General features: G+C 39.1%; 1 protein-coding gene across 7 annotated transcripts in view; it reads left to right on the forward strand.

The window, feature by feature from the left end:
* Nucleotides 1-24,353, forward strand: part of PLCH2 (phospholipase C eta 2) — a 1,074,339-nt gene that overhangs the window by 901,188 nt on the left and 148,798 nt on the right. For all 7 annotated transcript variants that reach the window (XM_073602999.1, XM_073603003.1, XM_073603004.1 and 4 more), the window contains 2 exons: nt 19,920-20,078; nt 23,620-23,655. In XM_073602999.1, coding sequence (XP_073459100.1) covers nt 19,920-20,078; nt 23,620-23,655 — 195 coding nt within the window. The remainder of the gene's footprint in view (nt 1-19,919; nt 20,079-23,619; nt 23,656-24,353) is intronic.

Genomic DNA, 24,353 nt, shown 5'->3' on the forward strand with positions numbered 1-24,353 from the left:
AGCTCTGTACAGAGCTATTCCTGTCCATTCATTCTGTGCTACTGAGGCTGCAGAGATGGAGATTGAGGGCTGTGTCCTCAATCTTCTTTCTCTTTTTCAAAGGTGAAACATCAGAGGTCTGTTTAGACCCCTGATATGTCACCAAAGTCCCCCAATGGGGCTTCTAAAAAAAAATTATTAAAAAAAAAAAAAAAATAGTGAAAAATAATACAAAAAATAAAATAAAAAACTGACACCAGTGGCAGATTTACCGGGGTCGCAAAGGCCGCACTTTGCAAGCAGGCCCTGGCGTTCCGCCCTCAGGCTCGGAGGGAAGTGCCCCAGCCAGGGGACAAGGGGGCCCTCCATGGTTTCTTGCACTGTGGCTCTAAAATTTCTAGTTAAGCCTCTGGTTCTACCCATTGCATTACGGGGGCAGTGACAGAACCAAGAACAGGTTGCTAGTAGAGGTCCTGCTGTGGCCATTCTGAGGGAATCCCACTCTCTGCTGTATTTTTTAATGAGAATATGAAGAATGTAATAGGTGGAACAGACAAAAGGTGGTCAGGAATACTCAAAAATCCCACCCAGAAGGGCAGTAAAAAAAAAAAAAAAAAAAAAAATGGAATTATGGCAGGGAGATATCATTATTGAAATATCTAAGTCAGGGGCAGATTTGACCCACACAGCATTGCCTATTAATAATATAACTTTGGGTCAACTGACCCTTTAACACTGACATCTTTGTTCTCTGATAGAATATTAGATAAGATAAAAAAGATAAACAATTGTGCCTGGCAGTATAAATGGAGCTCATGACTGACAGCATCCAAAAAAAAAGTTAAAAGGGCTGTTTTGAATGCCCATTGCAGCCCATAAGCTGCTTCCATGATCACATTCAGTAACTCACAATTTTCCCAGCACTGAACATGGTTTGGTAACAAACGGTGTGATTTCACATATAGCTGTGATTTCTGTGTGCTTTTTTTGTGCTGTAGACATGCTAGTATTGTGGGTTCTTATCATTGTAACAGATCCTGTCCTGAAACCGTTGTCAGTTTTGTCTGCATGCTCTTTTTTATTGTTTTTTTTTTATCTTGTGCGTCTTGATATTATGAAACAAATCTACCGTATCTTAGTCCCAACAAGCACAGCCATATTAGAACAAATAAGTTACGGAAGCCATCTTTAAAGGGTTAGTTCCCCTTTCCCAAAAGACTGCCTATGCAAATAAGGAATGTCTGTAGATGAGAGCAAGCTGTGCAGCTTTGACCAAAATTGAATAATGCCCTTTCTATAGGTGTAGGCCATTTACATACCTCAGACTGACCTTCATTGAGGACTAACCGGAAAACTCCTAGGAGGTTGCTAAGCTTGGCCTAGCTGTTACTGTTCACTTTCGCCATCACAGGAGTGAGCTCCTTCTCTGATTCAAACCCCCTCACATGCATTTTCTCTCACCTGGTGCCCTGAGCTCAGACTTTGAGAGCATGCTCCTGTGATGGTAAAGGTGAGCAGTAACACTGGGCGTCTCTTGGCAACCTCCTAGAAGTTTTCCTCAGGCTTCATAAGGTACATACATGGCCTACACCTAGAGCATTATTTCACTTTACTTGTTTTTATCCACAGAATGCCCTTATCTGCATAGGCAGGTTTTTGGTAAAGGTGAACTAACCCTTTAACAATATCTACAGAGTTCATTTCAATATCTTTTTAAACTTTGAGTCCAATGTCTGCCTTGGTCAGCTTTTCTTAGCCCTAATGAAGGGATTGCCTTAAAGGCTTGAAACATGTTGATTTACGTTTTGTAAAGACATAAACATATTTTTTGAACTCTCAGGTGTGGTGCTCCTATTTCTTCTGTATCCACTGGATCCCATATGAATTGCCTTTTTAAGAACCTTTCATGAATGAGAGCTGTCTAACCAGACAAATTGACCTTCTTAATATAGAATATTATTTTCATTGTGATGTCAAGCGTATTGTTTAAATCCAAAACCTCCTACCTACACCTTCAAATACAAACGCCCTTCAGCATCCTTGGCCTCTAATGTTACCCTAGCTATGAATGTTATCCATAACAAACTGCAATACTTAACAATCATTCTAACCCTTAACCTGTCCCTTAATATTTATTCTTGGCACTTAATCTAAACCCTAAATCTTGGACAATTACTTACCTTACTTGGCTCCTAAACAGACATAGTTTTAACCCTTTAACAATATACCTAACCTAATCTTTAATCTTAAACCAGTTTAACTCCTATAGGTGCATACATTCTATATTGGGCACACAAAGCATCAGAACCTAGATCTAATGACATCAAGATCTTTGTACAGAAAACCAAACAACTTGCAGCACTACCGTTGCCCATAATGTAATTTCCCCACAGCCCTGCTGCTATTCAGCATTGGTTTTCCTGCATCATTATAGTGGCTCAGATCTGGTTTAATCTGAAGCATTATTGCTGCTTAGCACTTATCTGTCTTGCAGCCTTATTGCTTTAAATCTGTTATCTGCCCTGCAGGACTACTGCTGAACATCTAATACTCAGCTCAAATGCAGAAACTTTAGTGACCAATTTTTACTTCACATGCTTTAGCTATTGCCAACTAACTCTACAAACCTTGTTAGCTGACACAGAGATTGCATGCCTGCAGTAGTTCCTGGCAATAATGTAAAGGGTCTAACAGAGAAGCATTTGTAAGTGTAATATTTTTTGCATGATGGGCTTCATCGGTAATTAGTGCAGTGAGCAATGGTTTTAGGTTATTAATGACAACCATCTCAAGTGCAGATATTAGCAGACGATCTGTAATTTAAAAGTGATTTGTTACTGGATCTTCAGATTGCAATCAGTCATGTGATAAAAGTCAAGGCATCCAGTGACAAATAGTCTTTTAGCAGCTCATGTTAGTCTAACAAAAGCTAATTATTGATCCCCAGTTCATATTTTACCTTCTACTACCAATTTTTTAAAGTCAGACACGAAATGTGAACAAAGCATATCCCTCTATAGTTCGTACTTGTCTCAGTTCAGTCTGCTATCTGCATAAGTCACTTCTGAAAGGTTTTCCTAACACCCAGAGGAAAAAAAGGTGATACGGGAGGGAGCTCCAGCACACAGCATGTGACTGATGGCCACAACTCTGTTCCTGTGTACTGTGTGCAGGAGGGAGTATCCCTCCTTCCAATCAGCTGTCATTGAGCTCTTCAGAGTGTAACTTCAGCGCCTCGCCCCCTGCTTTCTGAAAGCTCAGACAAGCTGTATAAATTAGAACTGCAGATAAATAGATACAACTTATGTAGGAGTATTTTGTTTTTTCTCTGTGTATCACCCAAGGATAGTGACTTCACTGGCTGTATGTAGCGGATTACAACCACTTTAATATAGGTTGCTACAATGCTTTTTAATGCAGTTTATATTGGGCTGTCTAATACAAAAGCCGAGCACTAGCTGTGTCCTTGGTGACAGCTCCATAGGCTGAAGATTTAAATAACACCATCTGTACAAGGGGGAGAGAGGGATATTGGTCCCTTCTCAGAGTTCATCCTGTCCAGGTCTATATTCAAAGATCAGCAGTAAACTAGCTATGTATTATCTGGAATACCAGAATTGCATCTGCTGCAGTCAAGTGTTGTTTTTTTTTTGTTTGTTTTTTTAACTCCCAGACTTAATACATAAATGTAATCAAACCTCAAACGTTCCTTCCCTTTAGCTCAGGTACTGCTTGAGGATGGCAGTGCACTGTTTTTTTTTTTTTTCAGGAGGAACTTAAAGAAGCTTCACTACATGATAAAAATCTCTATTGAATCCTCCAGTAGGCCAGCTGCATGGAGCTTTTGATCATGATCTGATCTATGGTCCTGTTGCTGAGCTAGCGTGGTCCATGGAGCAATTGGTACCATTCTGATCTATGGCCCTGTTCTGACTCAACTACAATGCCATAAACTTTATCTCCAGCTTTATATAGGGTTTATAGGACCTGGTGACTTTTTTCATCCCCTGCATCAATTCAGACAGCCTAACTACATGAATAAACTCACATGTTGAGAAGACAGACGATGAAGCCTTTTGAATGTTCCGATTGATGAAGGATATTCATAGGTAGAAAACCGTTGATGTTAGCCACATGAAGAGATGATTACAGCATGGTGGAATACTGAGCAATGAACAGGAGAGAAGAAAGGGGAGGGGATATACAGAAGTACAGTGGGAGAGTGAGTTCAGCTTAGACAAGAGAACACAGCTTAAAGAGACAGAGCAATTATAAGCCAAATGTGCAACACAGATAAAATGATAATAAATCACATAGTGTAACACAACACTCCCCGTCTGAAATCTTTAGATCTTAGATATATATATCCTGATACACCTCTTGTTGCACGCAATGGATAATTACCTCTACTGCACGTGCAATATCTGCTGCTAGCACAGCTGCACAGAGTTCAAGTCTTGGTATGGTATGTGCATGTTTGGGAGTGAGTTTTACCTTGCCTAGAACAAAACTACAATGTAATTCTTCATTAATTTCAGAGGTCTTTTAAATAGGCTACTGCAGCAATCGCTTCAACTGATGCATCTGAGAAAATATGGATTTCTCTCCGGTCAGCAGTTGAAATAGAAGCTGGAACATAGCAACGTGAAATTTGAAGTTTTCCTAGTGACCTCAAAGAATATCTCCACCTTTCCCACTTGTGGTGTTTCTCACTAGGCAAAGGAGTATCCCAGTCTATGTTCTCAGTAGATAACTGTCTTAGCAGAATCTTATCTTGAATGGTAACTGGAGCAATGAAACTCAGTGGATCATAGATGCTGTGCACCACCGACAGGACTCCTCTCTTTAGTGAAGGGTTTGTCACCAGTTGACACTTGGAAGGTGAATGTGTCTTGTTTGATGTTCCACAACAAACCCAGACTTCGCTCTACAGGAATCGTATCTGTACCTAAATCAAGGTTTTTTGGACTACTGGCATAGTCCTCAGAGTGAAAAGCATTCATAAGTTCTTGGTTGTTGGATATAATCTTGTGTAATCTAAGGTTTGCTACAGACAGCATCTCCTTTGTTTTGGTGAGATCAATCACTTCTTGAGCGGTTGGAAAGGACTTGACTGCTTTGTCAACATAGAAGTTTCTTTCGACAAATTGGCGAGCATCAGATCCATATTCTCTCTGTTCTCTTTAGCCCATAAGTTGCCACTGCAGGGGAAGAACTGTTACCAAAGAAGTGTACCTTCATTTGATAATCTATCACTTCCTTGTTGATGTCATTGTCTTTGTGCCATAGAAACCTGAGGTAGTTTCTGTTGTCTTCTCTAACAATGAAGCAGTGAAATATTTGTTCAATGTCAGCCATTACTGCTATGGGCTCTTGTCTGAAGCGAATCAAGACTCCTATTAGACTGTTGTTCAAGTTGAGCCCCGTAAGGAGCATGTTAAGAGAAACACATGCTGAACACTGGGATCAAAGACAACTCTGATTTGGTCTGGTTTGCGTAGGTGATGGATGGATGGAAGGTACCAGCATTCTTCTCCCTCCTTTAGTGAGGGTGCAGGCTCTGCATGGTCTCTGTCAAATATATTTAGCATAAAGTCCACAAAGTGCTTTTGCATCTCTGGTTTCCTGCTTGAGTTGCGCTTTGAGGAGAATCTACTGATGGCTCGCTGCAAGTTGTTGGGCAATCTATCTCTTGGGAGGCAAAAGGGTAGGGGTGCTACCTAATTATTGGAGTCATCTTGAAAGAACTCATTGTCCATTACTTTGATAAATTCTTTGTCTTCCATTGAAGGAGCCAGTATATCATCTTCACTGGTTGCATTAAACACTGTAGAGGTTGTCATCGTGGCAGGAGAAAAGGGCTTGTGTTACCTGAGATACCATGTTGCCATTTCGTGGCTAGCTATCTTCTCTTTCACCCAGTAGTGACATGGGCATGGCTCAAAGTAAGTGTTTCGGCCATTTGGCAGAACGTTTGTCTTGAGTGACGAAATGTTAGTAGTTCTCTTCATTTCACGTATACAGACGTTGCCTATGATGACCCAACCTAGATCCATGCACTGAACAAATGGGGCATCTAGGGTTCCACTGACTTGTCTGTGTACCTTGTGAACTCTTAGAATGTCTCTTCCTAACAGAAGGAGGATCTGAGCATCTTTGTCAAGTGGCAGTATCTCATTTGCTATTACCTTCAGGTGAGGGTGATGGAAGGCAGCAGCTGGAGTAGGGATTTCTTCCCTGTTGACATGTACCTGATTGTACACAACAAGTGTAGGTAGGGGTAATTGCAGGTTACCTTTTGAGAGAAGGTACCATGAGTTCATGAGTCCTTCTTCCAGAAACCTCTACAGTTCCACTACAGGCACCCAAGGTGTAAGGATGAGCTTCGCCTTTTATTTCAAATAGACCACAGTTCTGATTTTGCAAGTGATCTATTGCTCTGATCATCTAAGATAGCATATGCCTTTAGAGTCTTTTCTGGCACATTACAGTCCTTAGCAAAATGTTAAGTAGAAGCACAACACCTGAAACATACCCCAAATTTCTTTAAAAGCTCCTTACGCTCTTCAGGAGTCTTTTTTTCTAAAGCTAATACATTTTTGGAGGGGGTGTGGCTTCTTGTGAATAGAATACTATCGGTTAGGGTTTTCAATCTTCCTACTCGGTTTGTGTGTGGCCACAACTGTGGTAGGAGTGGGAAGGATGTCAGTCTTTTTCAGGGATACTGGGCCTCTATGGTTTCTATAGTTGCCCTGAAGACTGGTACTTTTAGGAAAGTGTGAGAAGAAACTGTACTCACCGTAGGAAAAACTTGGATCGTTCTTGATTTCTGCAATTCTCCTGATGAATTTGCAAAAGAGAGAATGGAGGGAAGGAAACTTTGTTCTCTTTTTTTATGATGACCCTAGTGCAGACCATTTCTCTTGCAAACCATACCGGAGCTTGGAGACAATTGGGTTTACCCCTCTGGCAGTGTCCAGGCAGTTTAGGGTCTGCCTTGGCTAGCTGAAGCTTAAGGAGAAGGTCACTCAGACTCTGGAACTCCTTGTTGTCCTTATCAGATATATTTGGGAAAGTTTCCAGATGCACGAAAAAAACATTTTTTATAGCTTCTGGACTGCCATAACTTTGCTCTGGTTGTTCCCATGCAGCTGTGAGGCCTGCTGTAGGATTGCTCATGAAAACGGATCTTATTGGCTTAACACGTGCAGCAGATAGAGGACCAAGCCATCTGATCAGTAGATCCAATTCTTCAGCAGCTATAATGCCAAGATCACTTAGTGCAGTTCTGAAGGCACATTTACAACTTCTGTAGTTCTCAGGTTGGTCACCAAACGTGAGATCAGTCTTTGTGAGCTCTCTGCAAAGCATGTACCTCACAAGCTCTGCTATATCAGTTGTGTCTGCCTTTATGCAAGACGTTGTTAGCGCAACCAGCACTGTTCAGCCATCTTTGACATTGTTGTTAAAGGATACAGGAAATATGGTGCAGCAGATGCATTCAGGTGAGTTGCTTGCTTGAAGTCAGTTGTTCCAATGGTACATTTATTTAAGGCTGTACTGATGACAGGAGATTGATGACTTGCTTGCAGCTTGCTCTGATGCTCTGTGACATGTGAAGGAAGGTTGGGTAGACACACAGGAAAGGCACTGGAATGATTTTGCATGCAAGAAGTTACTGGAACCTCTTTAACTTGATGCTGTGATGAAGTCTCTATGTTGTCAGGAGCATTGGAGATGAAGTGTACACTGCAATTGGCTTAGGACATAGTCTTTAGTGCGTTTGAGGGAATCTTGCATATCTGCGATGTTTAGGTTGATGTCTTTCCCACTTGCACCTTTGTCTGCACTGATAGCTTGCTGTAAAACCCTTAGCTTTGCTATAGCTGCATCATGTTTACACCGTTCGTTTAAGATTTCTATTGCTGCTCTCTGAGCTTCCAACTCTGCTCTTTGACGTGCTGACTGATTTTCCAACTCTGCTCTCTTTTCTGTGTATGCGACCTGCACCTTGCTGGGTTCTGCTTCAGCGCGGGCATTAATTAGTCGCTCACTGAGTGTTGAGTGTCTCGAACAATGGGATTTGGAGGACTTCATAGAACATCTGGTGGAACCGGATCTGTGAGATGCAGTATCCTGTAGCAGCTCTATCTTTGTTCCTGCCTTTAATTTGGTTTGCTGGATAAAACTGTCTTTCTAGATAAGGAACCTGCAAGCTCTTTAATTCTTCCAGTGAATCTTCTGTGTTCATACTTTGTAAGACATCTGAACCTATTGCTGGTAAACTGATAAAGCTCATATGAGGCAGAAAGTTGTTTAATGGTGCGCTCTAGTGGCAGTAGATCACATTCAACAGACAGCGTATTAGATTGAGTAATAACCTTTTCCCATAATAACTTCAAGGTAGTTGTCAATTCAGTTCTTAAAGCTTTATAATTCTCCATTACTTTCTAAGTTGGTTTGACTGAGCATTTGGGCTCAGAGTCTTGAGCTGGGGCTGCTGTGGGTTCACATTCAGAGCCGTGGTAACTCATGGCAGATAATGACTGAGTGAAAAGCAGCATAGCTGTAGCTCTGTGTGCTGTAATATGACACCATGCAGCTTGGACTCAGGTTGTGAGGATTACACTTGCTGCTCTCTTGTTCTTCCTTGCAATGAGGGCAGTAAATCTTGTCTGTATTAGTACTGTCACACAGAAATCTTGTAATTAGGCTGTGAAACTCTGTTTTTCTACTGTTCTGACTCAACTACAAGACCATAAACTTTATCTCCAGCTTCATATAGGGCTTATAAGACCTGGTGACCTTTTTCATCCCTTGAATCAATTCAGACAGCTTAACTCAATGAATAAACTCACATGTTGTGGAGACAGACGATGAAGCCCTTCGAATGTTCCGATTAATGAAGGATAGTCATAGGTAGAAAAACGTTGATGTTAGCCACATGGAAAGATGATTACAGCATGGTGGAATACTGAGCAATGATACCAGAAAGAAGAAAGGGGAGGCAATATACAGAAATACGGTGGGAGAGAGAGTTCAGCGTAGACAGAAGAACAGAGCTTAAAGACACAGAGCAATAATAAGCCAAATAGTGCAACACAGATGAAATGATAATAAATCACATAGTATAACACAACAGGCCCCATTGCTGAGCTAGCTTGGTTGACTGCTTTACCTCCCCCCTCCCCCTACTGTTGTCCAACCACGCTAGATGTACAAGTAGACAGATAACTAATGAGGGTGGGCTGATTGACCATGTTTTTCCTTAGCAGCAGGAACAGGCTAGAAACAAGTGCTGCCATTCAGCCAAGGAGGTGGGGGTCAATTCCATTCACAGCACAAGCACTAAGAAAAAGTGGCTGCTAGTACACATACACTGTACCGGCAGATAGATCACACAGTCCCATCAGCACTGACTGATCTTTTTATTATTGTGAATGAGCAATCTATGCTATTGGGGCTGTGCGAGCTATCTGGCTGTGCTGTGTATGTTTACTAACTGCTTTGGATAGATCATACAGCCCCAACAGCACTCGCTATTTCTTTATACAACTAAAATATCAGTATTCAATAGATTTTGTGCACCAGTCTCTCTAATTTGCAGCTGCAAGAACCAAAGGGATAAGCAATTCAATGAAACAATAAAAAAAATTGTGCTGTGCTTATATTACAGTATATATAAAATGCGTATAAATGTCTATATTACCCACAATAAGTATATGACTTCAAATAGCGTGTATATATAACCACAAACTAATATGTATGCAGTATATCAATACAAATGGACAAGAAAATAATGAAAAACTTCAATTAGTGAAAAATGTCCATTTGTGATAATATATTCATCCAATTGCAATGCTTCCAATATATGCCAGGAAAAGTATATTCTCCCTAAAAAAAAAAGATGTCCATCGAATCCCAACGAATCCCAAAAGATGTCACACCTTAATAGTTGATCCTCATCACAAAGGTCAAGATTTCTCCAGGCAGCAATAGTCTTCATCCCATTAAAACTACCATCCACTGCTGAGTCTCTGAGAATGTTCTCTGGCACGAGCATGATTAACTGGTCCCACAATTATGCTCTCAAAGAAAATAAAAAGATCCATAGTGTTCTCCATTTGCTATTTATTAAATAAATAAGCACTCATAAGTGTTGCAGATAAAATTACTTTGTACAGATAGTCAACAGTGGTGCAATAAAAAAAGCCACTCTCAGCTCTGAGCAAAGATCACTCTACTCAGTAAGCTCTCCCTCAGACATGTTTCGTCAACGATGACGTCTTCAGGGACACGGGGATATCAGTCAGCGCTGGCAGGGCTGTGTGATCTCTCTGCTGCTGTTTTGTAACCATAGAGAGCACCAGCAGATAGATTAATCCACTCTGACAACAATAAATGATCTTTTACTAGTGATTGTGTTGTGAATAATGTGTCAGTGCTTGCAGTTCTTTACTGTAGAAGATCAACTGTTCAGGTTACTGTTTAGGCAAAATGTATACTTTTTTACTATTTTTTAGTATTTTTTTAAGATAGAAAATCTTCACTTTGAGTCCACTTTAAGAGGATTTTTGGGATTTATTAAGCTATTACATTCTGGCATACTAATTTGTGATTAGGAATAGAGTGCGTCTATCGAATTAGTTCATCTGAAGTACACGATCGTCAAGAAATCATCATAAAAATGAAAGTTCACCAGTCAGAATTATTAGTGGCTATGACATATCTCTGGATGAGGGTTAGGCTAAGGCTAATAATGGAATCCCTTGAGATGAGCTTTGCAATTATACAATAAAATAGAATGGATTTTAGGTTTTTCTCCATTATTAGTCGATTTTTTTTTTTGCTAGAAGATATTTAGTTCTGCGGGTGCTGATTCTAAACTGATTCATGTGAAGCTATTGTATTTCTCCAACCCATCCATACAGAGTTTTTTTTTTTAATACCATGAATAACCATCTGAAAAAGTTCAAATATTGCTCTTTACTGCCAGCAACATTTAAAATATTAATCTGCAAATGTTAGAACTTCTTAGGCTGATCCCATTATTCAAGAGCGTTTGCGAGATTTATGAAAATGTATTCAATACGAACGAATAGAAAGTTTTACCTTTTACTTTGATAAAAGTCTCCAGATAGAAATAATTTTATGTTTCTGTCACTGCTTGGAATGTTGGCCCTGACATTTAGGCAAAGGAACAATTTATGAAAGTTTCTGTATACTCCTCATAGGCCCTTTTAAAAGCCCACTTGCAGCTTTATTTTTAACTTCCCTATGAAGTAAAACTGCAAAAAAAAAAAACTGTTCGTTTTTATAGGTTTTTTTTTTTTCTCGTGATAGCCCCATGTCTAGTAGACGTTTCCCAGAAAGCACACTGAAGGCTCGGACCGCTCTGTTCTGTGTGAGAGCAGTGGTCCAAAGGTCTGACTTTACCGCTCACTGTGCTCCAATCAACAATGCTGCTCAGTAAGTGTTTTTGATTGAAGCCGGGGGTGTGAGGGACCACACACGTTCTGCAATGAGAAAACCACCTATTGTGCTCTCTGGCCAGAAATTATGCACTTCATAGTTTGACTGCAACAAAGCCACTGACGTTGCTTCAGCAGCTAATCTATGGTTTTGCATCAAACAGAAACCGTCTATGGTTGTACCTGGGTTGCTAAACTGTAAGGGATACAGTGCCTTGAAAAAGTATTCATACCCCTTGAAATTTTCCACATTTTGTCATGTTACAAAAAACGTAAATGTGCTTTATTGGGATTTTATGTGATAGACCAAAACAAAGTGGCACATAATTGTGAAGTAGAAGGAAAATGATAAATGATTTTCAAACTTTTTTACAAATATCTGAAAAGTGTGGCGTGCATTTGTATTCAGCCTCCCCCCGATACTTTGTAGAACCACCCTTTGCTGCAATTAGAGCTGCAAGTCTTTTTGGGTACGTCTATACCAGCTTTGCACATCTAGAGAGTGAAATTATTTCCCATTCTTCTTTGCAAAATAGCTCAAGCTCTGTCAGATTGGATGGAGAGCGTCTGTGAACAGCAATTTTCAAGTCTTCCTGCAGATACTTAAGTTGATTTAGGACTGGACTTTGAGCCATTCTAACACATGAATATGCTTTGATCTAAACCAGGGGTCTTCAAACTATGGCCCTCCAGTTGTTCAGGAATTACAATTCCCATCATGCCTAGTCATGTCTGTGAATGTCAGAGTTTTACAATGCCTAATGAGATGTGTAGTTCCGCAACAGCTGGAGGGCCGTAGTTTGAGGATCCCTGATCTAAACCATTCCATTGTAGCTCTGGCTGTATGTTTAGGGTTGTTGTCCTTCTGAAAGTTGAACCTCCACCCCAGTCTCAAGTCTTTTGCAAGCTCTAACCGGTTTTCTTCTAAGATTGCCCTGTATTTGGCTCCATCCATCTTCCCATCAATTCTGACCAGCTTCCCTGTCCCCGCTGAAGAAAAACATCCCCACAACATGATGCTGCCACCACCATGTTTCACGGTGAGGATGGTGTGTTCAGGGCAATGTGCAGTGTTCATTTTCTGCCATGCACAGTATTTTGCTTTTAGGCCAAAAAGTAAAATTTTGGTCTCCTCTGACCAGAGCACCTTCTTACACATGTTTGCTGTGTCCCCCACAAGGCTTCTTGCAAACAGGACTTCTTATGTCTTTCTTTTAACAGTGGCTTTCTGCTTGCCACTCTTCCATAGAGGCCAGATTTGTGGAGTGCACAATTAATAGTTGTCCTGTGGACAGATTCTCCCACCTGAGCTGTGGATCTCTGCAGCTCCTACAGAGTTACCATGGACCTCTTGGCTGCTTCTCTAATTATTGGTCTCCTTGCCCGGCCTGTCAGTTTAGGTGGACAGCCATGTCTTGGTAGGTATGCAGTTATGCCAAACTCTTCATTTTCGGATGATGGATTGAACAGTGCTCCGTGGGATGTTCAAAGCTTGGGATTTTTTTATAACCTAACTGTGCTTTAAACTTCAACACAACTTTATCCCTGACCTGTCTGGTGTGTTCCTTGGCCTTCATTATGCTGTTTGTTCACTAAGGTTCTGAAACAAACCTTTGAGGGCTTCACAGAACAGCTGTATTTTACTGTAATTAGGTGACTTCTGAAGGGAATTGGTTCCACTAAATTTTAGTTAGGGGTATCAGAGTAATGGGGGGCTGTACACAAATGCACGCCACACTTTTCAGATTTTTGTTTTTTAAAATTGAAAAACATTTTTCATTTTCCTTTCAATTCACAATTATGTGTCACTTTGTTTTGGTCTATCACATAAAATCCCAATAAAATACATTTACTTTTTTGATTGTAACTTAACAAAATGTGGAAAATTTTTAGGGGTATGAATACTTTTCCAAAGCACTGTAAGTGGAGTGATTTAGGCGAAATTCATTTTACCGCAAAACTTGACAGAGGGAAACACTCAGTTTCACTCATTGAGCTATTAGGGCTAAGCTATTTATTTCTGGAGAGAGTGTTCAGGGTAGTTTAGTTTCTTATTTATGTAATCATTCGTGTTTTGTTGTGTTACATTTTGTACTTTCTTTTCACTGTTTTCTTTCAATGGCAAAAAAACATAAAATAAAGCTAATTAGGAGCAGTTATTTGCAACAAGATCCAGTCCAGGATAGTTGAGCGGCTTTGGAACCATTTATATATAATTACACCTTTAACCGCTTCAGCCCCGGAAGATCTTGCCCCCTTCCTGACCAGAGCACTTTTTGCGATTCGGCACTGCGTCGCTTTAACTGACAATTGCGCGGTCGTGCAACGTTGCACCCAAACGAAATGACGTCCTTTTTTTCCCACAAATGGAGCTTTCTTTTGGTGGTATTTGAACACCTCTGCAGTTTTTATTTTTTGTGCTATAACCAAAAAAAGAGCGACAATTTTGAAAAAAACACATTAATTTTTCCTTTTTGCTATAATAAATATCCCCAAAAATATGTATAAAAACTATTTTTTTCTCAGTTTAGGCCAATATGTATTCTTCTACATATTTTTGGTAAAAAAAAACGCAACAAGCGTATATTGATTGTTTTGCGCAAAAGTTATAGCATCTACAGAATAGAGGATAGTTCTATTGCATTTTTTTTATTATTATTTTTTATCTACTAGTAATGGCGGTGATCTGCGATTTTTATCGGGACCGTGACATGGCGGACACATCGGACAATTGTGACATATTTTTGGGACCATTGGCATTAATACAGCGATCGATGCTATAAAAATGCACTGATTACTGTAAAAATGTCACTGGCAGTGAAGGGGTTAACACTAGGGGGCGATCAAGGGGTTAATGTGTTCCCTAGTGTGTGTTCTAACTGAAGGTCAAGGGGACTGTGCAGGGGAGATGACAGATCGCTGTTCATACTCAGTATGAACAGACGATCTGTCTGTTCTCCCCTCAGAGAACCGGAAACTGTGTGTTTCCACACACAGTTCCCGGTTCTCTGTGTGTCAGCGGTGATCGCGGGAGCCCGGCAGGGGGTCGTGACCTAGTGGCCACATAACGTCGTTTCGCCCAGTCGTGCCATTCTGCAAGTGGTTAAAAATTGGCAAATAAAAAAAAAATAATAATAATTGAGAGTGAAATTTCGCCAAACTTTATCACCACCATTTCCTTATTGGCAAGTGTTCAAGAGACCCCCAGGCTGAATGTCAACTTTTGACATTAGGCCAGATTTAAAGGCTATAAGGACGCAGCCCAGACTTGTTTAAAGGCTTTCTGAACATTATACTGTACAGGCTAGCGGTTACAATGTAATATCTGTATCATCTGGATATGCAGACCTATGCTATGGTGAATTCACCATGCTGTAGAATGCAATTCCTTTTTTAGTAAACAGTGATCCCAGAAATGAATGTACACTCCCTGTTAGCAGCCCAAGTGTGTTCTATGTATACTGCCAGTTGGGTTAGTAAAGCTATAGAGCTGTTTATGCATTATATACTTTGTTATATTTCTAATAATTACTTGGTGCTCGAATGGCAAAAGTGATCAATAATCCACACAATTAAGATTGAACTCTCAGTTAAACACACTAAAATACACAGATGAAATACAGACAAAAGTGTTTTAGCTGCAATGGAATTGCATTTCTGTCCTCTCAGTTCTAAGATTCACACAGCACAGTCCTTCCTGTCCGGTAAAGCAGGAGACCTGTTTCTTTTTTTTTCTCTGCTGCAGTAAAGTTATACTTGTAGGTCTTGTTCTTCCCCCGCCTTGTTACTTGGCAGTGCAAGGACAGTCTGCAGACTGATTAGCTCATCTCTCACTCTGCTCTCTCCTCTTATCAGCATGCCCCAGAATGGCTCCTTATGCTGCTTCTTGCTCTGTCTGAGCTCTGCTGTACAGGGACTGCATAAGACAGATATCAAATCGAATTCACTTACTTACACTGCTCATGTAAACATAAATTTAATAATGTATTAATACAGAACTAAAATATTTTTGTTCCTTTTATATCTTCTAGGGGTTCTGCTGCAAGTAATACAAAAAAAAAAAAAAAATCAAAACTGTGATGTTTATTATTTTTTGTTAAATGAGACAAAGATAAATAATTTCAGAATTTTTTCCACCTTTAATGTGACTTATAAACTGTACAACTCAGTTGAAAAACAAACTGAAATCTTTTAGGAGGGAAGAAGTAAAACAAAAAAAAACAAAAAAACTAAAATAATGTGGTTGCATAAGTGTGCACACCCTCTTATAACTGGGGATATAGCTGTGTTCAGAATGAAGCAATCACATTCAAACTCATGTTAAGTAGGAGTCAGTACACACCTGCCATCATTTAAAGTGTCTCTGATTAACCCCAAATAAAGTTCAGCTGTTCTAGTAGGTCTTTCCTGACATTTTCTTAGTCTCATCCTACAGCAAAAGCCATGGTCGCAGAGAGCTTCAAAAGCATCAGAGGGATCTCATTGTTAAAAGGTATCAGTCAGGAGAAGGGTACAAAAGAATTTCCAAGGCATTAGATGTACCATGGAACACAGTGAAGAGAGTCATCATGAAGTGGAGAAAATATGGCACAGCAGTGACATTACCAAGGACTGGACGTCCCTCCAAAATTGATGAAAAGACGAGAAGAAAACTGGTCAGAGGGGCTGCCAGGAGGCCCACAGAAACAGTAAAGGACCTGCAAAAACATCTGTCAATTTTTGGCTGTGTGGTACATGTTACAACAATCTCGTATTTTTCATATGTCTGGGCTATGGGGTAGAGTGGTAAGACAGAAGCCTTTTCCTACCAAGAAAAATATCCAAGCCCGGCTAAATTTTGTAAAAACACATCTGAAGTCTCCAAAAGCATGTGGGAAAATATGTTATGGTCTGATGAAACCAAGGCTGAACTTTTTGGCCATAATTAGATATGTTTGGCATAAAAACAACACTGCACATCACCAAAAGAACACCATACCCACAGTGAAGCATGGTGGTGGCAGCATCGTGCTTTGGGGCTGTTTTTCTTCAGCTGGAACAGGGGCCTTAGTCAAGGTAGAGGGAATTATGAACAGTTCCAAATACCAGTCAATATTGGCACAAAACCTTCAGGCTTCTGCTGGAAAGAGGAACTTAATTTTTCAGCATGACAAAGACCAAAAGCAAACATCCAAATCAACAAAGGAATGGCTTCACCAGGAGAATATTAAAGTTTTGGAATGGCCCAGCCAGAGCCCAGACCTGAATCCCATTGAAAATCTGTTGGTTGATTTGAAGAGGGCTATGCACAGATGCCCTCACAATCTGACAGATTTGGAGTGTTTTTGCAAAGAAGAGTGGGCAAATATTGCAAAGTCAAGATGTGCCATGCTGATAGACTTATACCCAAAAAGACTGAGTGCTGTAATAAAATCAAAAGGTGCTTCAACAAAGTATTAGTTTAAGGGTGTGCACACTTATGCAACCATATTATTTTATTTTTACTTCCCTCCACCTAAAAGATTTCAGTTTGTTGCTCAACTGAGTTGTACAGTTTATAGGTCACATTAAAGGTGGAAAAAGTGCTTTTTCTCCTTCTTTTTTTTTTTTTTTACATCAACAGGGGTGTGTAGACTTTTATATCCACTGTATATGTGTGTATGTGTATATGTGTATATATTTATATGGCTATAGATATATACACACACACACACACACACACACACACGGCTTGGCAAATTTGCCTTGAATCTAGGAGCCAGCTAAAAAAGAGTTAGGAGCCAGTTTTTTTTTAACTAACAAAGCTTACAGGTGGAACATGTAACATGTTCCCGAAGTTGAACTTATCCTTTAACCCTTTCACGGCCAGAGCCGGTTTTGCACACGTTTAACCACATAAAGACCAAGCCTCTTTCTGAGATTTGGTGTTTACAAGTTAAAAACTTTTTTTTTTGCTAGAAAATTACTTAGAACCCCCAAACATTATACATTTTTTTCTAACACCCTAGAGAATAAAATGGTCGTTGCAATACTTTCTGTCACACTGTATTTGTGTAGCGGTCTTACAAGCGCACTTTTTGGGGAAAAAAATACACTTTTTTTAAATTAAAAAATAAGACAACAGTAAAGTTAGCCCATTTTTTTTTTATATTGTGAAAGATAATGTTACGCTGAGTAAATTGATACCCAACATGTCACGTTTCAAAATTGCGCCCACTTGTGGAATGGTGACAAACTTTTACCCTTAAAAATCTCCATAGGCGACGTTTAAAAAGCTCTCTACAGGTTGCATGTTTTGAGTTACAGAGGAGGTCTAAGGCTAGAATTATTGCTCTTACTCTAATGATTGTGGCGATACCTCACATGTGTGGTTTGAACACTGTTTTCATTTGTGGGCGCTGCTCACGTATGCTTTCGCTTATCCACGCGAGCTTGGCGGGATGGGGCACGTTTAAAAAAAATTGTTTTTTTTCTTATTTATTTTACCTTTTATTTTTTATTTTTACACTGCTCTTTTTAAAAAATAAAAAAGTGTCACTTTTATTCCTATTACAAGGGATGTAAACATCCCTTGTAATAGAAAAAAAGCATGACAGGACCTCTTAAATATGAGATCTGGGGTCAAAAAGACCTCAGATCTCATATTTACACTAAAATGCAATAATTAAAAAACAAAAGTTAAATGTCATTTGAAAAAAATTTTTAAATTATTATATTAGCTAGTTGCTACCATAACAACGATATCCCTCTTCAAAGTACCGATGTAGAACGACGACAGGTGGTCTGTAAGTGGTTAAAAAAGTAATTTTAGGCCTGAAGATTACATAAAACCCCCAAACATTATATATTTTCTGAAGACAGACACCCTAGAGAATAAAATAGTGGTAGTTTTAATTTTTTAGACACATGAGATATTACCGCAAAGGTCTAGGACACAAAATTTCCATGAAAAAAACATTAAAAGTTAATTTTAAGGGGCACAAAAACACAATAAACTACCAGATTGTTTGGTAAAATACAAAAGCTGAGGTTGCACTGAGTAAATAGATACCCAACATGTCAAACCTTACATTTGTATGCTCTCGTGAAATGGCGACAATCTTTAGTACCCTATATTTTCCATAGGCGACGCTTTAAAAGCCCCCTATAGGTCATCATTTTAGTGGTACGAAGGAGGTCTGGTGCTAGAATTATTGCTGCCATTCCAGCGTGCGTGGCAATATGTAACATGTACTGCAATCATCAACATTTTCAGGCGTAGGCACTCTGTCGTGTGCGTTTACGTTTGTACTTGCGTATATGTAAGGATAGGGGGTGCTCAGTTTTTTGAGGGGAGATTTTATGTGCTTGGGTGTAACTTTATTTTTTTACAATTAAAAAAAAAAAAAACTTTTTTTTTTTTAACGTAACTTTTTTTCCCCATCACATAGGGGCCCAAAGTCCCCTATGTGATGATTTTTTTGGTGACAGGTTCTCTTTAATGAGACATGCAGAGTCTAAAAAACCCTGCGTGTCTCCCCTGTTGGGGAAATTTGCTCTGTTTGTGTCTTAATGACACCCATTTACTTTTGGGATATAACCAGTAGACAGGGGTTCCAATCCTTCCCCATGTAATCAGAAACAGAATTTTGACTGTAAACTTGGTACTTTAAACATTTCCAGAAAATAAACATTTCTATTTTTGGTTTTTATTTAACGGGGTAAAATTCCCCAAATTGACATCAATATTTCACTTTTATTAGACCATTTCTATATTTTGTAAGCAGATAATTCAGATTGAACAGACAGTTAAAAGTAAGATCTAGCTTATATTATTTTAATTGGTCCATAGATGGAACTAAAGCAACTACTTTAGACATTGGTTTTATAATATGCCTTACATCGCGCTACCTAATTATATCCTATTAAGTTACACAAGAAAGAGAAGTATTTAAATTTTTGCTTAAAAGTTCTCCTGTCTAGACAATATGACTAGAAATCTTTTTAAAAATGCATGAACCTTTTTCATTTTCCTATGAAGCCCTTGCTAAATTAATATTTGCAGACATTTCATCCAGCAAATTCATTAAGAGTCTTTCAGTAAAGACATTGCATTTTCCATGGCTTTGACAAATCAGTAACTGCCTCCTCTCCTTCCTTGGAATCGCTGCCTGTGACTTTTATATAATTGCATGCACCATTACCGGCCAAGTGAATGCCCATCAAAAGTATTGGTGTGTCTATGAAACTCAATGCATTGTGTGCCGATTGCCTACAGACTATGCAGGAAGCCATTCTGCATGCCAAATCAATAAGATGCAGCCTATTAGTGAGCTAACTGCTAGTGACATCACTCAGTTCCTTGCTTATTGATAGGCTTATGGAGCGCAAAATGGCTACATACATTGTATACGCCTGATACAAATGCCTACATTTTTTAATTTTAATTTTTCTTGTAAATGAAAAGGGCAGTGGCTATATTTTATCCTTTGTGTTTACATATATCTGTAGGCTTCCACCAATAGGAAGCAAGTGGAAAACATAGCTAAGAAGAGACTTGATTCCTTGATGAAAGAATCCAAAATCCGAGACTGTGAGGACCCCAACAATTTTACTGTCACCACACTGCCACCAACCGGGAAACGCAGCCAAAAAGCCGAGTCAAAAAAGGTGCTACACTTTTCATTTTTTTTTTTTTTTTTTTTCTTTTTTTTTTTTGATTTTGCAGAACCTATGTGGCAGAATCTGTTCCATGATATTTAAATGAATTCTAATCTAGTTAAGGCTTATTATGTAATCATGACATATATAAAGCAGATACTTAACTGTTCATGTAAAGGAAACTTGCCATGAAAATAAACATGGAGACTGCCACTGCTGGAATCTCCTTCTGACAATACCAGTTGCCCATCTGCCACGTTGACCTTCTTAGGTCACAGCCTGTAACAAGGGTGCCTATAAGGGCTTCTAACTTTTCTTTTCCTGACAGGCATATTTGTTCCAGGTGTCCAACTCGAGAAACATTGAAGTTAGTGTATTGACATAGCGCAACTAGCATTTTCAGAAGGGGGTTAGCAAAGGCAACCCCATATTTTCCTCATGACAGTTTACTTTTGAGCTTTTGTTGTGTTGTGTCAGTCAAAATAAGAGTAAATGAAGGGGTGACATACTTATGTTGCTGAGACAAAATGCTACTCCAAGTTTCCTCCAGTGCTGTTCACTTGATCAAAAACTTAGGCATTGGTCATGTGATTTCAGTAAATCGAGGTTCAGTGTTAGGTTGGCTGATCTTCCCCTGGTCACATGAGAGGGTCTACTTAGCAGCATTTCCTTCAGGAACAGTAGGCATTTCAACCCTTCTATTATGTCTTATTTTTACATTCTAGCAAGATTAAGACAAGCCCTCTTTAAATACAAGTACATGCTGTTATGATCATATAAGCTGGATGGCGATGTTCACAAATGTAACGCTTTGTAAAATGATCCAAAACAAATCTGTGAAAACCATTTTGATCCTAAAAATCACCGGCTTTCTTGGGTGGGAAAAATTAAAGTAAGAATTGTGATTGGTTAACATGTTCTTCACCAGGCTCAAGAAGTTTGCAAAACTCAATCTAAATGTATCTAGAACATTTACCCATATATTTGTGACATTGCTTTCAGTGAGTTCATATAGTGCAATGTGTATTTTTGTTAATGCTTAATATTTTTCCCCACTTCAGCAAAAAAGAAAAACTGATTATGGGAATAATAGCCACCAGACCCTGGCCTTAGTCTTCTACAATTCATCAGTTTGGTATATGATCCATCGTGTTTTCTTTATTTCCTTTTACCTTCGTCAAAGATAGCCCTTCTGAATGCTCCAGTGTGCTAGTCAGCTTATAGAGAAATCCTCAGAAGAAGGTATCTGTCACTGGTCACTAACTCAACCTGAAAGTACTGTCCATTTTTTTGCTTGGCTTTGATAATCACCATTAAATTTGGAATTCTAGTTAGTATTTTTTTTCTTGGACAGATGGAAGCAGAAATTGCCCTCCAAGCAGATGTTCACTCTTTATAGCACAAATGGGAAGAAACCTACATCCCCAATCCTGCCATGATTCTGTCCTCTATTTGAAATCTCCATTAAAGGATTTCCTCAATATTTTACCACTGTGCTTCCTAAACACATCCATGAATCCCACAAGTTGTGCACAGGTAGTTGAACCATTTAGCTTGGACATGAATGGCTCCATCTTTATGCATATATAGCCATGCACTGTTAATGGGACTTAAGGACCGGTTTTGGAAGCACTGTTTTCATCAATCTAACACATATACTGTACAGGGTCTGCTTGGCAAACTTAGCTGAAACCTTTTATTTTTGGATTGGGAGGGAAGGGTTAAAATGTCATCAAGTTTTGTAGGAGAGAATCACTATGTACTTCATGTACTGAAGACTTGACAGGAAGTGAGTGGAAATCTCATCAAAAATAAGCTAAAGTGCACATTTTACAGTTGTCATCCACTAGGAAAGTTGTATTTTACACCTCTTCGGGGGTCAAATGTAAAATTTAAGCTCTCTTCATTTTTTGTCCTGATGACAATGGTCATAGAAGAAGCAGTGCAGAATGATCTCTCACAGTGCAGAATGATCTCCCCAATGGAGACAGAAACTGCAGAATTTGACAGGTTCTCACCCTTCCCTGCTTTATCTAAAACTATACAAAATACGTTTTCCACTCAAACTTAAAGCCAATGCCAGTTACTATTACAATTACAATACATTATTCCCTATTTCAGTAACTTGTTTTGCTAATAAGAAAAAATAATACATGCTGTGCAAAGAAACCCCAACTGCCAAATTCCTTTCCTGTAACTTCCAGATCAGGAAAATTCAATTTATGCCAAAAAAACAATGTTTTAATGCTTTCGTTCACACCAGATGTGCTGCATTAACACTCATTATAAAAAGCATAGTAAATATATATTATATATTTGCTCTGCATTGCAATATCCCAAATGCATAAAATGTTTCTTCTAAACCATGTTTATAGCACACTGCAAAGGCCAATTTGTTAAAGTTACATTAAAGCAAGCACTTCTGGTGTTAGTGGGAGCATAGGCATATGGCCTATGTCTGCTCCTGATTCCTAAATCCTCTGCATTTTGGAGCAAGCGTAGCTTATTGAAGGACAAAATAACAAGATATGAAATTGAAGCCTTTCTATATTTAAAGGGAATCTGTGTCTATGAAGTTAAGGAAATGACTGAGGATAGAATACGGCAGCTTCTGTTGCTGACTTGTTTATAAAGGTGGGGGCAACCAGGCAGTCATGTGATCCTGGCTAGTAATATACTGACCTAGAACAAGTATACAGCTACTGAGGTTTGAAAACCCCTGACTTGAATGCCTGCATCTGGTCGGTGGCTCTCTAGATCAGTCTTTTTCACCCTCTTTACCATGGAGAAACCCTTAAAATGATCAGGACATGGGGAACCCATGCTAAAAATGATTTTGTATACAATTGATGGTATGTTGGCCACACCATTAGTGGCCAACGAGAGAGGTTCCCCTTACGCTGGTGGTTATTGGGAAGAATGCCATTACACTGGTGGTCAGTGTAGTGCCTTCATACATTAGGGCACAGTAGGGAAAATGATGCTTTTGGTGGTCAGTGGAAGGAATGCCCCCTTTTACAGATAGTTGTCATGATCATTGGTGCCAGTGGTGGTTACCAAACTGTGAAAAAAGAGGAGAAGCTTCACTGGTCCCATGCTCCCTGGCTCGGTGAAGTGGCATTAGTGTCAGAACTATGCAGGCACCATCAGATGGGAGTTCTATCCACCACTGCTCAAAGAACCCTTTGCAACCTCTGACAGAACTCTAGGGTTCCATGAAATCCTGGTTGAAAGGTTGTGAACCCAGGCTCAGTTTGAAAGCCTAAGTACATGCACTTTTTTAAAACCAGGTGAGCAATGGCAGCTCCTACAGTTCCATCTTCACAAATTTCATTCAAAGACCTTCTGACCCACCACCTTTAACCACTGATGTTTATGAATGACCTATATTTAAAAAAGAAATTTCTGTTGGGTTGGTTTTCGTTTGCCAAGAAACAATGCAGATAAATGTTATAAGCTGTCTTCCCCACTGAAGACTTTGATCTCATGAATATATCAAGTATAAATAATAATGATCATGTTTTCTAATATTTTATCATTGTTATTTCAGAAATGTAACTCTGGGCCTGCAGTTGAAAGATCTCTGGTAAGAATTTATTTTGTAGTACAGGTTACACCAAACATGAACCCAAACATTCTGATTATGCAGTTCTAAAGAATATCATACATATTTGTACATGTGCACCATTCAATATGCTTAGATCTAGTGAAAAAAAAATTCTGGCTCATCCAATCCATGTTCTTCAACCTTGTCTATTCTTTAATTGGATTGTTTGTGACCCCAAATAGTTCAGGATTGCTGTAAATTTATTCTAATCATATGCAAGTGCATGTTTCAGTTGTAAAATGTGCAGGCATCTGGAAGCTGAAATCCAGGCTAAATACAGCTAAATATACAGTGCATATATCTTAACTTCCAAAGGATTTATATTTCTGTCCATTCTAGACCTTTAGATTTACAATATACCGGTAATTACAATTAGGGAAACACAACCTATAAATCCCACTACTATTTTAGTGTTCTAATAACACTGATATCAACATATGCAATTACACTTGAAACATACTATAAGTGTCCAAATAATACAAAAGATAACATCCAATAACAGAGTAAATTTAATAAAGTGCTCCAGTATTGCATAAATAGTCTTTTTTTTATTCACCAAGGGTCTATGATCTTCCTTAACAAGGTCTTATAACAATGTTCTTCAAACTAACACCTCAACCCGTGTGATCAGAGCAATTCAACAGATTTACCTGACCCCTAAATCAGTAGAAGGTCAC

The sequence above is a fragment of the Aquarana catesbeiana genome, linkage group LG10 (genome assembly GCF_042186555.1).
Source record: "Aquarana catesbeiana isolate 2022-GZ linkage group LG10, ASM4218655v1, whole genome shotgun sequence".
Classification (NCBI taxonomy): domain Eukaryota; kingdom Metazoa; phylum Chordata; class Amphibia; order Anura; family Ranidae; genus Aquarana; species Aquarana catesbeiana.